Below are 15,652 nucleotides of genomic sequence, written 5' to 3'. Positions count from 1 at the left end.
GCATAGCAACTAATATATTGCAGCCAGAAGTCAAATGGCCATATTATAAACACTGCAATTATTCTAACGTTAACGTACCCTTTTAGAATTTTTTTCTTTATTTGCTATTTTCACCCTGCAACTTTTCTTTGACAGAATTTTACTAACTCCTTTTTCGTGATTTTTAATAGCAAATTTCAATTGCCAGCAATTACCGCTGCATGCTGTATGGCTGTGCTTTTGATATATTATTTAATTAATAATTATTAATTATATACTTTTGCGGTGTAATAATTTAAAATGTAATTGTAAAATAAAAGAGACGAAGAATAATAAGAAGAAATATTTTCAAAGTTTCTAGCACGAAAATGTGCTCATATTTTCATTCAGGCAGATATTTCGCTACCCTACCTGCAGCATCATTAGGACCCTGTTAAATTTCCTTGCGTGGACGTTGCGCGATCCTTGTCATCCTGCGGATGCTGGCTGCAGTCTGGTTGCAGTCTTACAGTCTATGGTTGCAGTATTAGAGGTAGCGATGAACGGACTTTTTTGTGCTAAATACGGAAAACACAGTTTAGTGGCATTAGTTTAAATTCGTTGTGGAACGCCGACAGCCCGTGCGTTAACGCAAACCAAAGACGTGCAAAAAGATTTGGCGCTTATGGCCTCGCCCTCGTGGTCGCAGATAGATAACGTTACTTCAGTCCATAGACCAGCTTTATCGAATATGACTTGATAATATTATGTTCATTGTTTGTAAATGTTTACTAATCCTGATTATTGTCGTGTTAGAGAACCAAATTGCAAAGAAATGGACCGAAGTTGCAAGAATGTCGCTGTGAGTATGAAACTACAGCATTTTCTTTCAGGGGTTTTCAAACTGGAGTCCGTGGAAGAGTTCAAAGAAAAGCAGTGTAAAAATAAATAATAGTAATCATAAAAATTATAATGTTTCTAACTAAAAGTGATAATTTAACAAATTGATTAATGTAACAGTCGAATTTGGTATTTTATGCATATACATATATATTTGCCTTTTAAATTGTAGGATGATCATATTTGGGGGTCTGTAGCATCTAAAAGATTGAAAACCCCTGTTGTCCATTATTGCATGTAATGATGAATCATTAGACTAGAGTCTCTGATTTACCCATGAAGCTCTTTATAGTGCACTGAACACATGCAGTACAGCTTGTGATTGAGTAAAAGTGATTTGGATGTTCCTAAATGTCAAAATGTCTTTCACAGGTTGGATGAGTGAAACCGACGTTGCAACCTAGATGATGCAACCATTTACATCCAATGGGTAAGAAATAGTTTGTCAATGAAAACCTCTTACAAGTCTTTCTTTTCAAAGACTTGACCATTATAGTATGTAATGATGAATCATTAGACTAGAGTCTCTGATTTACCCATGAAGCTCTTTATAGTGCACTGAACACATGCAGCACAGTTTGTGATTGAGTTCAAGTGACTTGGATGTTCCTAAATGTTAAAATACTTTTTGCAGGTTGGATGAGTGAAACAGATGTTGTCAGGTAGCTGATGTCAACAGTTTACATCCAATGGGTAAGAAATGGGTTATGCCAATGAAAACCTCCAACAATTAGTCTTTCTTTTCAAAGGAAAGCATATTGTCCATTATTGCATGTAATGATGAATCATTTGACTAGAGTCTCTGATTTACCCATGAAGCTCTTTATAGTGCACTGAACACATGCAGTAAACCTTGTGATTGAATAGAAGTGGCTTGAATGTTCCTAAATGTTAAGTCTCTTTTTTAGGTTGGATGGGAGAAACCGATGTTGCCAGGTAGCTGATGTCAACAGTTACCCATCCAATGGGTAAGGAATATGTTTATGCCAATGAGAACCTCTAACAATTAGGCCAATCTTTATTTTCAAAGGAAAGCATATTGTCCTAATGCTCATTATTGCATGTAATGATGAATCATTAGACTAGAGTCTCTGATTTACCCATGAAGCTCTTTATAGTGCACTGAACACATGCAGCACAGTTTGTGATTGAGTTAAAGTGACTTGGATGTTCCTAAATTTTAAAAATTTTGCAGGTTGCTTGGGAGAAGCAAATGTTGCCAGGTAGCTGATGTCAACAGTTTACATCCAATGGGTAAGAGTTTATGCCAGTGAAAACCTGTAACAATTCATCTTTGTCAAAGGAAAACCTTGCTCTAATGGTCCATTTTAGCATGTAATGATGAATCATTTGACTAGAGTCTCTGATTTACCCATGAAGCTCTTTATAGTGCACTGAACACATGCAGTACAGCTTGTGATTGAATAGAAGTGGCTTGAATGTCTCTAAATGTCTAAAGTTATTTTTACAGGTTGGATCCCAACAGGATGGTTCATGTCAGCAGTAGACGACCAGTAAGAAATAACTTATTTCTTATTCCCATGAGCCATGACTTTGCAAGTGTGGCCCATGATGAGCTAACATTTTTTCTGTTTTCAAGGTTTTCAACAAAGGATTTGAAGCCAACATAGACCTTAAAATGTCTTGAGCCCATGATTCTATCAAGGTTGGTGGTGTTATCCTAACTGATCTTTTATTAGTGATGTGCAATGATGATCCAATAGACTAGAGTCTCTGATGACAACATGAAGCTCTTTACATTTCTCTGAGCACAGCTTTTGATTATAAACATGTATTTGTAATGAAGAACTCCTGATTGACATTGGCTTTTTCTTTTAGGTTGATGTGATGCCAGAATAATGTGCCAAAGATGGGTATATGCATGTGAATGTGCAGACCCGTAAGTACTGGTCCAGTAAACCTATCGTTGGTTATAGCTTGTGTTAATGATGAATGCGTAGTTCGGTTCCACTGAAAGTCAATGAAGTAACTTTCTCGCGGCGCACTGAAACACTGACAGACAACTGATACGCTTTTTATTGTTTTTGTAATCTAATACACTTCTTGTTTTCTTTTAAGGACAGAAGTTAATCGTGGCAGAAGAGTTGTGGCCGGTCTGCAGGATAATGTCAAGCTTCTCTTGTATTGTGTATCAGTTTAAACCGTTGTTTCATTGCTATTGTTTTTCCAAGGACAGTTTGAGTAACCGTTTTTTCACTTTCCAGTTCTTTGTAAACTGCATTTTCTAAATTGTTTACTTTTTACATTAAAATAAAAAAATCACAATTACAGCTTGATATTAAGTTTTTAGTTGCATGTCCATCTTTGTGCATGTAATTCTATGCCTTACCTTATGTTGCTGGATAATGGGTCAAAAATAGTTTGATAGTCATTTTAATAGTACAATAGCATTCATACATGTAGCTAATTTACACCCTATTGCAACACCTTGTGATTTATATTAAGATCATTTTGCAATGGGTCAAACCTTTCAAGTATGAATTTGGTTATTTATGAAAAATCTGAGCAGTCAGATTTAAAAAAACTAAAACTATACTTTGAGATATAAATAATCGGTTTGTATAGCCTGAGATGTTTTGCCTTTGGGTTTTATGAAGTATTCAAACACATCACACAATTGTGGATTTGATGGACTCTGCATGTAACTCCACTCTGATCGGGATCACAGGACTTTTATTATGAAAACAGGTTGTTTCTGTTAGTTGTGGCGTTCATCATATTTGACTCGTTCTCACTACATATGTATTTTTTTGCGACTGGGCTACTTTGTGACAAATAAACGCGCACGCTTTAGAAAACAATATACTTTAACAGTTTATACGGACTTTAATAAATCTCCAAAATGAAGGTCATTGGGTCAGTGATGACAATGTAACCGCTTTTGTTCTTCACGTACTAATGCGTAATGACGCCATATTTGTGAACGAATCTTTCTTTTGAGTCGGATCTTTTCAATGAATCTTGAAACTCATTGTTTGACCCGAGAACAGCTTGAAAGAAATAAATTGAGCATTATATATATTTATATATGCATATTACTTACTATATGAAGTAAAAGTAGTATACTCGAAAAGGCATATTAATAATGCCATACTTATCTTAAACCTGTCATTGTACACTTTAAATAGTTGCGCCTCTGGAAAAAAATGCTTCTATTTCTGTATTGTCGCTTTGGATAAAACCGTAACTCCAATAAAGTTAAATTAATAGTATGCTATTCAGCACTTATGTCTGATTCGTAACGAAAGAATCGTGATAAACAGCAAAACATGCGTACATATGGTTTTATTGAGACGTTTTTTAACAAAAATCCCACGAGAATCACTTTTTTTTTTTCTTTTTTTTTAACCAGTTCTTTCATATGAACCATTTGAAAGAATCGATTCGCGGGAAATGAGTCACAGTCACACTTCCCATCAGAAGTCCATTAAACCAGCTCGTGCAGAGTCAGTTTTTATTGCATTTCTTTTTTCGTTATCTGTCAAAACGCCTTCTGGAATTACACCGGGCTGTATTTTCGCATTCTGTCGATTATTTATTTGTTGAAACATTTGTTTGAACATGTTTGTGCAGGGCGGTAGTGAACAGGAATGTGAAGCTGGCATCGATAAGTGATCTGAACTGTTTTTGCAACTGAAGCAGAGCAGCGACTGAGATGTACTGAAGATGTAACTGTCAGTTATTATTGTACATCACAGATTTGACGTCGGAGGTATGTTTGATTATCCGGTCGATAGTGTTTCGCCGTTCGACATCGACACAGTTTAGCGTTTAAAGTTTCGTTTAAGGAGTCGATCGGCTTGTTCAGACATGTTAACCGACGCCGTTTCGCCCGAGGAAAATACGTGTAACGTTAGAGCACAAAATGTATGAAACCCTACTGCCACAGTGATATTTTTTGTTTTTATTATTAAATTTAATTAAAATTTAAATTCTCTTCCTCGAGTAATTTGCAAGGGTGTGGTCCGTAAGTTATGTTCTGGTTCATTTGCTCTAATACAATCACGCCTTAATACAGGTCTGTTGAGGTGTCGTTGTTTAGATACCTTGTAAGTTACGTGTGGCAGTGTAAAACTTTACATGTTGTCTTAAAGGGACACTAACCTTCGTTTTTGACTTTTTAATAGCTATGCCATTAGATTAAGAGGTACCTGTTCACATTATTGCTTAATACTATAGTTAATTGCAATTTAATTATTGTTTTATAGTATAGTTAATTACAATTTAATGAACAATTAATTAAAAATATAAAAATTTTCACACAGTGACACTTCATTCATGTTATAGTTTTTTTTTTTTAATTTTCCCCTTTGTGCATTCTAAAGTAATAGTGCCGACCGCCGACATGACAGCAGTTGTAGGGCGAGTTTGGGGGTGGGTCAGTCCAGCTAATCTATACTCGTCCTGGGGCAGTAAGACCAAACCAGAGAAACCAGTAACAATGGACAGTCGGATTGAAAGCAGATGGGGTTTATGGGGACTTTCTGCTTGGGTTTGGAGGGGCGAGAACACCAAAAAGGACCAAAAGACACTCACTGAGGAATTCTGGGAGACCGAAGAGAGTTTTAAGCCTTTGGAAGTAGAAGAGCTTCGGGCGATGGGGCCTGATGTTGAGCCTGAGAAAGCAGTGGCCCAAAGCTCCTCACGCTGGTGGAGGAGAATGCTTCCATCCAGATACTTCTTTTGGCCCCGGTGGTCGACGTCCACCGGGCTCCGCCAGCAGAAATGTGCCGGGTGGAATGAAGGGACATGGGACTGTGATGAAGTCGACGGGGAATCAGACTACGGGACACCCCCGCCATCCCCCACGCCGCTGTCTCAGCACCCATCAGCAGCATTCCGCTTCTTCTCTCGCTCATGGACTGGGGAAATTGTGCCTGAGCACTACAACATTTGCTTTAATTTCCTCCGACACCTCTTTGATTTGTTCGTGGTGGGCTTCCTGAGTACTGTATCCCCTCCAAGCAAGATAATTTTGGACGTGCTGGGGGTGCAGGGGGCCCTGAAGCTGTGGCTCCATGGGATGGCCATGTTTCTGGTGGCATCTGTCGGGATGGCCGGACTGCTGTGGGCAGTACAGGAGTACCTGCTGCAGTTTGCTTTGATCTATGGTATCGTGCAAGCCCTGGTCATCTCTGTCAGTGTACGGCAGAATGAGGCTTTGGCAGAGGGGGATGATGGGAAAGGTGACGATGAGGTCAAAGAGGGTGAGGAGGAACAGGACGACATATGGGAGCAGAGTAAGCCACAGCAGACCACTGACGAAAGCAAAAATGGAGTTAAACTGAGGAGTTGAAGACCTAGGAAAAGTGAGGTAAAACTGGGTAAGTAGTTGTTTTTGCCCATGGAATCTGTTGTTTTCTTGATTTGCTTTCCTTTTATCTAATTATGCTTTTTATGAAAATATCCACTTTAACTAATCACAAACCTGCAACATAAGTATATAACGCATCCTGCAGCATTTATGCTATGCCTCAAAATATACCTCAAATCTTGAGGCTTGTTGAGGAGAGCTTGTTACTCTCTAAACCAGGGATTCTAAAACATTTTTGTAAGCCGAACATCTTTACCTAAAATATTTACTTTTAATTTAATTAAATTAATTAATTAATTTAATATTTCAAAAACACTTTTGCATGTTCACAGTTCTCTGACCTCGGTTAATTGTCACGTGACATGCAGGTAAACAAATAAATAAATAAAAAATCAGTAAGCGTCATTTTGATTTATTTTATTTTGTAAATTTTTTTCTAAACATTCATTTCTAAACTTGCGATTTTTACTGTGTTCACGGCACGCCATGTCGTAATTATGTGATGACAACCCGTGACGTTCCCGTACTCTAAGTTGTTCCTGTCCTCGGACTTGGAATTATGCGCAACACTATCAACCAATATTATTCGTCTGCAGTCCCGGAGGCCTCATTTTCAGGACCCCAGTTCTAGGACCGCATTTCTAGGACCCTAGTTTTTTGTGACAGCGCCACCTACCGAGTCGGAGAACCGCAGTCGCGGGAACGCATTTCCAGGACCCTAGGTTTGGAGGACCGAAAAAAGTGCCGCCAAGGCAGTATTTCCACCCAGTTTTAACTACATTAGAGTTTGAGTTTCATTACACCCAAATACTACTTACTTTATTGCAATTAAACCTGGTTCCTAGGAATGTTGAGAAATTATTGGGTCTAAGTAGCATAATATAATAACTCAAGTAAAATAAACAAGGAATCATGTATAGGCCTATGTCACACTTCCTGCTTCCGGAACGCGGAGTAGGGATTCAGAACTTCCGGTCAACAGTATTTCTCGATAAGGATTTAGATTATCAGCCATAATGTCTAAACCATCCGAGGTAGACTGACCACGAACTATGAGGTTGTGAAACGAAGGTTTTTGCTCCTGTAGAAGCTATAAGTTCGTATGAAATCAACCTTGTTTTAAGAAAAACATGTTTTATCCGCAATCTTATGAAAAAAAACTACACTACCCACAATCCTAAGCGTAGCAGCAACGTCTGCTGATTGGTCCAACTCGCTGTTACCATAGAAACGTTTACCTTACTGGCGAACGGCTAGAGCTATAACAACAATGGCAGGCTACACCCGCAGCTGTTGTTGTAGTGTTGTTTCCTCGGTTTTGACGTTTCCACTTGAGAGTTTTCATTTACCATCCGAATCACATCGTCATATGTGACTTCAGGCAGGTTGCGGAGAGATTTGGTCCAGCGGTATCTATCGGACTCCGCCATTGTAAAAAGCTAACCGGAAGAGCCGTATCCCTACTAAAAGACGTACTTCCGGTCTTCAATTTTTTCGTGACATAGGCCTATAGTCTTTTCAGTCACTAGATCGACCACATTTTCAAGTACAGAGGGAAGACAAGGATTACTCTGGGGGTAGATTTAAGATTGTGTATATTTTACAAAATAATATATAACAACTGAACTTGAACACACACAAAAACAAATTTGTTCATGACGTGAACCACATAGACAAACTTCATGGACAACTTCATCACTGACTCCTAAGAGAGAGAAAGAGAAGTGAATTAAATAAGGAACATTTAGTTGAACATGTTCAACTCTCTAATTTTAAATTTCATATTTAAAAGATCTTAGTTACCACAGAGTGCACACACATATACGATGACATCAATGAAATGTTTTTTTTTTTTTCACTGTAAAATTTCAGTATTCGGTACCAGTGAAAATACCGAACCAGTGAAAATCCACGGTTCCCGGTATCAATTTCGCAGTTCATACCGCTTTCTCCTTTCCACAAACGCTTGCTCTCCCATGGAGTCTGTCGTTGCTATGCAACCATAAACAGAGGCGCGCCTGGAAAAATGAGCGCGCCACGTCGCTTCTATATTGTGCTACCAATTCATTTTACAGCATTAGAGGCTAATATATGACGGCTATGCATTCAAGACTATTTAGCAAATCACCATCACGTTGGCTACGTTAACTTTCCAATGAAATGCATCACAATTGTTTTTAAAGTTAAACAAATAAAAATTGATTCGCATTTGATACTCACACTCTGATTGTCATCCATCTTCGCTGGTCCTCTAATTCGGTAGGTGTCGTTGTCACTAAAAACCTAGGGTCCTAGAAATGCGGTCCTAGAACTGGGGTCCTGAAAATGCAGCCTCCGGTTTTGCAGGCAGATGCTACTCCTATCAACGGCTAAATGATTCTGCAGTGGTCAAGTTGTACAAGTCGCAGTAGCTCTTAGAAAATTCTGAGTTTGCAAGCTGTAATTACAAGTTCTATGAGTACATTCACTTTTTGATTAATTACTGTAAATCCGACATGGCGTGAATGCACCTTTTCATCCCGTACAATTCACCCTAGCAACCGCATCGCAGTGTCCTAAAACCCACTAAGGACACTTTAGTAGTTGCTTGGCAAAACACTGGCAACCACCCACAACACCATGGATTGTACTCATATTTTCAACAGAACATCCAGTTATGACTTACAGTTTGATTTTTAGAAATAGTCCTAACATTTGCTGTGGGGGTTGCAGTTTATATTTTTCAACCAGTGAAAAACAAGCGTGACATTTTCATAGAGCTGTGAAACCAGCTTGCGGTTTTAAGCCTTATATCATTCCCTGCTGATATGATCTCTGGGGGAGGAGGACAGTCTTTGAAAATGCATGATCCCAGACAAAGACTGTTTATGAGGGTGTAAATGACAAGTTCTGTTATGAAACATGGCACAAGCTACTTTTACTTTTTAAACTACTTTGCACAAGCTGATTGGTTCATGTCACATCTGCACCCAATGAGCTTGCTTCTCAACATTTAAATGGCTGGTTAGCATTCACTATAGCAGTTTGTAGCACGCTTTCAAGAGTTCTTTATATATATATATATATATATATATATATATATATATATATATATATATATATATATATATATATATATATATATATATATATATATATAGATATAAATTCTTTGCTATGCAATTGCAATGAATGAATGTGCAAAATCACCTTTCAAAAAGCATCAAGTATCATGAAAGTAGTCTATACAACTCATTTCATATAGCTAAAGTATTCTGAAGTCATACGATAACTTTGCAACAGACCAAAATTTAAATCGATATTCCCTCCAGCATAGCTCAACATCAGGGTAAATTATGGTAGGATTTTCATTTTTGAATGAACTGTTCCTTTCAAGTTAAGTAGAACACACAAACCTCAGGCTATTCTCATACCGCACAATGCAACTGTCATTAACCATGTGTCTGTTTCTGCCACAGGTTGCTGAAATGCTGATAGTCCAGTACCATGATCTCTCAAAGAAGATTTAGCCACTTCAACACCGACCACCCACAACTTCCACCAACATGAGCGATTGAAGAGCACCCTTAATATACCAGCACCTCTTTCTCTCCTCCAGTAGATTTTTTTTTTCCTCACTTTAAAAAACAATTTTGACATAGCACACCAGCAGTAGAAGTGAATGAGTAAAACACTAGAATCTACATCCACAGCGATAAACAACAAACAACATCTGCCACAAGACAGCCTGCACAGGAAGTCATCTACAAACCCGAAGAACCAGCAATGATTGATTGTCAGGGAATTTCACTGAGACTTAAGTGAAATATTGCATGATTCTGAAGGCTCATCCAGTGAATCGACTAAGTTGTTTGTACCGAAACATTCATTTTATATGGTGATCAACACCTTTACAACTCCACGCTGTATGTAATGCAAATCTGCATGTGTCACTTTATTCGTAGCTCGATGTTGCCTCTAATGGAGTCTTTGGACTGTTCATTTCTGTAATGTGCTCCTCCTTGTAATGCATTGAGTTCATTATATCTCTCATCTTTTATTCAGCCCATTAGTCCACTCACGGACAATCTTGGTGAACTTTTTGAGTGCAATTGTAAAGGAATTGGATGCAAAATTTTGAAAGAATAGCTTAAAACACCTTTTACACAGCAAACCCGAGCAAATACATTATTCTGTTCTTGTATTATTTTCATTCATTCAACCCGTTGGTAAAATCTAAGATTGACTTTAGTCATTAGAACCACTGTGTTTGACATATATTTATGTATGCTTCATTACAGCATTAACTGCATGTCTTGATTGATTTCAAATGTATTGTCGTTCTTATTTGCTTCATTTATATTTCAGTTGATTATCATATCTTTTGTGCCTCACTCATGATATCTGGTACTTTGGCCAGTTCACAGGGAATTATGGGTAATGAAATAGAAGTAATTTTGCACAACTGAGTATCTTAAAGCTTAATATCTAATGCTTTGTTGCACAAACGTTTTCCGCGCTTGTAACAATAGCTTTCTCCTCCTGAATGTGTTCCACAAATAGCATTTTATCTATGCATGATACTATAGAACAATGAAAAACTTGTGAAATGCTTTTCTTATGTTGACTTTTTTCTTCATGGTACTGGCTCATCAATTTCTTGGTTGTTCATGTCAGTTAAAATGTCGCGCTAGATTTGTTGGTTCACTGCAACCTTGAGCAATGGAAGAATACGCGTAACCTTTGAAGGTTCTTTAAAATGTGTGGTGTTTTTATGTTTGTAAGTTCCGAGTCCATTGAAGTGTGGGCCACTGCTGAAACCAGACGGCTGTGAATAGAAATGTCTGCTGTAGAGTGAACTGGATTACAGCTCAAGGATAGATGTATCTAGGTTGTGGGACAGAGATCTACATTTACAGCTCTTAAGTGCTGCACATCGAGTCTTTAATATTCCTTACAGCTCAAATAAACTTCCTTTTCCCACATTTCATGTCTGGAGTATGTCTATAGTGACTTTCTTCAATAAACTGACACAGATGTGGTCACAGAAGTTCCCTTATATTTCTAATATTATGTTTATTATATTAAATTGTGTGTGTGAGGGAGAGAGGAAAGAGATCAGGAAGTGCCACTACAAAATTTACAGTAAAAAAACGGCTGCTGTGATTAAAAGAAATAAACCTTAAAAATACGGTAGCAACATTTTAGGGTTTATGGATTTACTTTATTTTGAACACATTAACCAAATGAGCACCTCAGTTCCAACTACAAATCTACAGCAGTGTTATTTTAGTATCATTTTATGCTATTTATTTTGAATTAATTTTCATTTGTGCGATGTTTTTTGTCATTTTTACTATTTTTTTTTTTTTAAATCATTAGTTTTAGTTAATAACAACATTGATCCACAGCTCCATTCAATGCTGCTAATGCATATTAAAATTATGATTGTCATTTTACACATGACTGCTCTAATCTGTTTTACCAAAGCTTCTGAGATCTATTATTAATGCATCAACTGAATCATTACATAAATGTACATATAAGAATTGAACAGAATCAGGACGGGAGTCAAACAGTGACGACACATTCAGGTTGCCATTAAGCATTTAATAGATATAAAGAACATAACTTAACATATGTTTATTCATGTTAAATCCACTCTATGACCTTTGCTATGTACATACAGGTGCGTTCACAGTAAAGGGACGACAGATGCATGTGAATGCTGGGATACAGATGACTGATGCGATGGTCCTGATGGGAATCAACTGTAAACTGTATCTGACATCGGTGGAGAGATGATGCTATGTGCATTTTGTTCTTGGCCAGCATTCAGTCATGCACCTTCCCGTGCTCTTTATAACCACATATAATCAATCCTTAAAGCTCAAATCAAACTACTATACACCATGCTGACGGCATGCACCTCTCCCACTTTTAGCTGGATTTTATACCAGTTTCTGCTAAATAAAAGCAGCCATCGTGACCAGGATGAAATGAGTCACAGGGTGATCTTCTCAATCACACACACCAAAACATTTTTCCCTGGATTTCATGTAAAACATGAGAGTAAAATGGATAATTGCCAAATCTATGTGTTTTCAGATCAGTATGCCACTGTTTAATTCTGCTGCTTTTTAATTTACTTCAGTTTTGGATAATGATCAAGGTGCCGTTCTCAGAATGAATTTAAAAGTTTCTGTCCACTTTACTACGTTTTAAACACATTAATGTCTTTTTATGTACATGCCGAGTTTCTTACGGGCCTGATTGTCTGAGGGGAGCCTCACTAAAACGCAATCAAACTTGTGAAAACTAATGGAGGTGATTTAATGTGCCCCTGTAAATATATTCAAAGGGTTGAGTTCCTGAAATCTGTCATTTTTTTAATTCACTATAGCACACAACACATATTGCGCTTGAATTTCCTCAAGTGATCAAGTGATATGAAGAAATACTGCTGCTAGAAATGTGACACAGCAAGATATAAAATTCCTTTTCTTATACTGCATTTAATCCTTTTAAATTCGCACGGAGGTATAACCTTCCCGAATTACATTTGAAGGTTTTTAATTCATTAAAATATTGTTTGTGGACACAGAACTGGTAAGATCAAGTTGTTAAACACAAACAAATAACTATAGATTTCACAAAAAGAAATAAAAACCAATGTCATATGTACAACAAATATCAATTTTCCGCAGCATTCAGATCGCAAAAAACGTTTAGTCTTCCCCAAGTCATCACACTAATGACCACGGGGAAAACGAATCACATTGCATTGCTCTACAAGCTTTCATTCATCAAAAAGCTTTGGACACCCAGTGATGGTGTGATGTAATTCAGTGTGAGTGAGGATGAGGGATTATGAATGTAGTGCCGCCCGTTACCCTTCGCTCCAAACCAACTCTCCCACTAACTTCTAGTGAGGGTTTGTTCCCCCAGAGCTAGGTGGCGCTGTGGTCCCACCACCCTCCCTCTGTTCATTGCCTCTTCTCCCATGTCCCAGAACACAATGCGCACTTCCACAGCCTTCCTCGTCATCCCCCTCGCTTTCCGAGGAAGACTCGCCGAACTGTCGTGGCTTCTCGTAAATACAGCAACCTGGACACATCAAAGTGTTTTTAGAAGAAAGTGACAGCAAAAAGACAAATCAGCTGAGGACGTTCTATTTCAAGAAATGAAAAATTCAATTGGCCGCTTTAAACAGATGCAGGTCGTTCTAAACCCAATTTTTAAGGTCAGCTATTTTAAAGCGGACTTGAAATGGCCCAGATCTGCCTGTCCTAAAGCATTTTTCCAAGTATTAAACAGATTTTGATGTTTTAGAAGAAATTCTCAATAGATAAACAGATTGAATAATCATCCATAATTCAGACCACCAGATCTACACTAATAAACCCAGACTCACACTTTGAAGACCTCCGGCCCAGATGTTCATTGTCCACCGTGTCACTGGACCACTCCACTTTCTTCTCCGTCTTCCTTTTCCTGAGCTTAATGGTCAAGCTTCTTCCCTCCTGAAACCATCATATGGAGAATATTATGGCACATTTACACGACAACGACGGAAATGTTTTTCAACAATGTTGTCAAAACGATCCCTGCTCACATGGATTTGCAAAAACTATTAAAAATGCTGTATTCTGCTGTCAGGCCAGTAGTTGGCGATAACACTTTGTATAGAAACACTACACGCATATTGACGTTTTTGTAGTTTACATGGAGACAATAACGGTATCGTCTTCAAAAACGTGCACTTTGAATCCCATTTTCAAAAGTTTGCCTTTTCAGGCCCCCAAAATGGCGTTGTCGTGTAAATTAACAGCCAAAAAAAGCATTAAAAGGCTTCCGTTTTTAGTTGAAAATGGTGTCGTGTAAAGTAAACGGCCCCTTAGTGACATTAGTAAATGTTGTTTCGGATATAAGCAACCGTTAATAGGTTTGATGATAGCTAAATCTACGTTATCACGGCAGTCAAAATAACTACTTTGTGTTACTACTGTAAAAACACAATAAATTAACATGGGATGTATACCACAGCAACCCCATGTATTCTTTAAATTACTGTAGTAGAATACCATGTATTATGGTATATAAATATGGCAATAATCATTCAATATTGTGGTATAACCTGTAACTATATTTTATGTCAAACACTATGAAGACAATAAAGTGTAATTGGATTTTTCATTACAAATAAATAAATGATAAATCCAAAAAATACAATTATAAATAATAAATAAAAGCCTCTATGGCTTATATATATATTCTCTTTTCATTTTAAAGTTGTAGTAATTTTGTTATGCATTTTGTCATTTATATTAGTTTATATTCATTTTTTATTTCAGTTTTATTTTTATTTTATTTTAGTATGAGAAATGTTGGCAACATGGCAACTAGTTGAAAAAAATACGTTTTTTAAAAAAAACATCTTATTTTATTCAGTTAACGTTTATTTAACGTTTATTACAGTAACGTTTATTGTTTGTTTGTTTGTTTTATGGTTTTATAATTGGTACAATTCCCAGTACTTTTTGAGTAAGTGCTGTAAAATGCTTTCACAATTTTTCTATAATTTTTGAAGGCAGTAACATAAGTTGTTGTAACTTAACTGAAAACGGTGGTTACCATGGTACATTTTGGTAACTTACATGGTACAAGGTCTATAACAGGCTAAAACATTAACAGGTGTATTTTTGTTGTGATGGGGATTAATTTAAGATCATAACACACTGCCAAACCAGTTGAGCACATAAACACTGCTGAACATGTTGATTACTAAACAGGCCGTATGCTGGTATCTGGCTAGTCTATTTAAACTAGTCGATATGCTAACTATAAAACGATTAACTTAGTTAATTACAAGAGGCCTCAGCTCTTGTAGCTGAATCATTCCAAGCAAGTGTGGTTAGTGATGGTGTCTACTACAGTAAATAGGGCAGGATACCTGCTGCGGTGGAGGCGGTGTGCCCGTCTGAACCTGAACGGTCTCCGTTATCGTCTCACTCGATGTAACGTTACGTTGGACCTCCGCCATAGCACTGATGAAACCCGAATAAACCTTCCCAGAGGCGTTCGATCGATGAAAGTCTGGTCTCAATTTAGAGAATATTAGAAAACAAATATTCAGTTGTTGGTTGTCGTGTCAAAATGTCGAGCTAGACGCTCTATGCATCTGAGATGAATGCATGAGATGAATTTGCACTGTTCTAACGTAATCACTCCTCGGAAGGACGCATTTACGGACGGACCACATTCTGAAGTTGACTGTGTTTCAAAAAACTAGTGAGCTGACTACCTAGACTGGATTTGTGGCATTATAGAAGTATTTTAAGTCAGCTCAGCTGAATTGTATATCTAAATACGCTGTTTACTCGAAACACGTCAAAAAATGTTATGATCTCAGACAGAGCAACGCAATCTTGACGCGTAGCAATGCTGTCTAGATAGGCAGGTCATTAGCTTTTGAGACGC

General features: G+C 37.5%; 2 protein-coding genes and 1 long non-coding RNA gene across 7 annotated transcripts; 2 read left to right on the top strand and 1 right to left on the bottom strand.

The window, feature by feature from the left end:
* The first annotated feature begins 403 nt into the window (after positions 1 to 403).
* LOC311094148 lies at positions 404 to 3,161 on the top strand. Of its 4 annotated transcripts, none has more exons than XR_014608578.1 (10): positions 404 to 511; positions 775 to 820; positions 1,231 to 1,288; positions 1,493 to 1,551; positions 1,767 to 1,826; positions 2,054 to 2,112; positions 2,330 to 2,372; positions 2,459 to 2,524; positions 2,698 to 2,758; positions 2,943 to 3,161. It is a non-coding gene; the product is annotated as an uncharacterized lncRNA (long non-coding RNA). The 4 variants fall into 4 exon arrangements; XR_014608579.1 differs by having other exon boundaries at positions 2,938 to 3,161; XR_014608580.1 differs by lacking the exon at positions 404 to 511 and having other exon boundaries at positions 682 to 820.
* A 947-nt stretch (positions 3,162 to 4,108) lies between these two features.
* Positions 4,109 to 11,157, top strand: cUnh6orf47 (chromosome Un C6orf47 homolog). Of its 2 annotated transcripts, XM_084131525.1 has the most exons (3): positions 4,465 to 4,591; positions 5,205 to 6,203; positions 9,652 to 11,157. In XM_084131525.1, exon 2 carries the CDS (start codon positions 5,225 to 5,227, stop codon positions 6,173 to 6,175), a length of 951 nt encoding a protein of 316 aa, XP_083987651.1. In that variant the 5' UTR covers positions 4,465 to 4,591; positions 5,205 to 5,224; the 3' UTR covers positions 6,176 to 6,203; positions 9,652 to 11,157. The 2 variants fall into 2 exon arrangements, with proteins under 2 accessions (XP_083987650.1, XP_083987651.1); XM_084131524.1 differs by having other exon boundaries at positions 4,109 to 6,203.
* A 610-nt stretch (positions 11,158 to 11,767) lies between these two features.
* On the bottom strand, positions 11,768 to 15,425 carry ppp1r11 (protein phosphatase 1, regulatory (inhibitor) subunit 11). The gene is made up of 3 exons (XM_084131527.1): positions 15,126 to 15,425; positions 13,587 to 13,695; positions 11,768 to 13,279 (listed from the first exon to the last, which is right to left on the bottom strand). The coding sequence occupies exons 1-3, from the start codon at positions 15,213 to 15,215 to the stop codon at positions 13,098 to 13,100; spliced, it is 381 nt and encodes a 126-aa protein (XP_083987653.1). The 5' UTR covers positions 15,216 to 15,425; the 3' UTR covers positions 11,768 to 13,097.
* Between the last annotated feature and the right edge of the window lie 227 nt (positions 15,426 to 15,652).

Source organism: Abramis brama (assembly GCF_963993115.1).
Source record: "Abramis brama genome assembly, chromosome: 12".
Taxonomy (NCBI): Eukaryota; Metazoa; Chordata; class Actinopteri; order Cypriniformes; family Leuciscidae; genus Abramis; species Abramis brama.
This window is presented reverse-complemented; position numbering and strand designations above follow the sequence as displayed.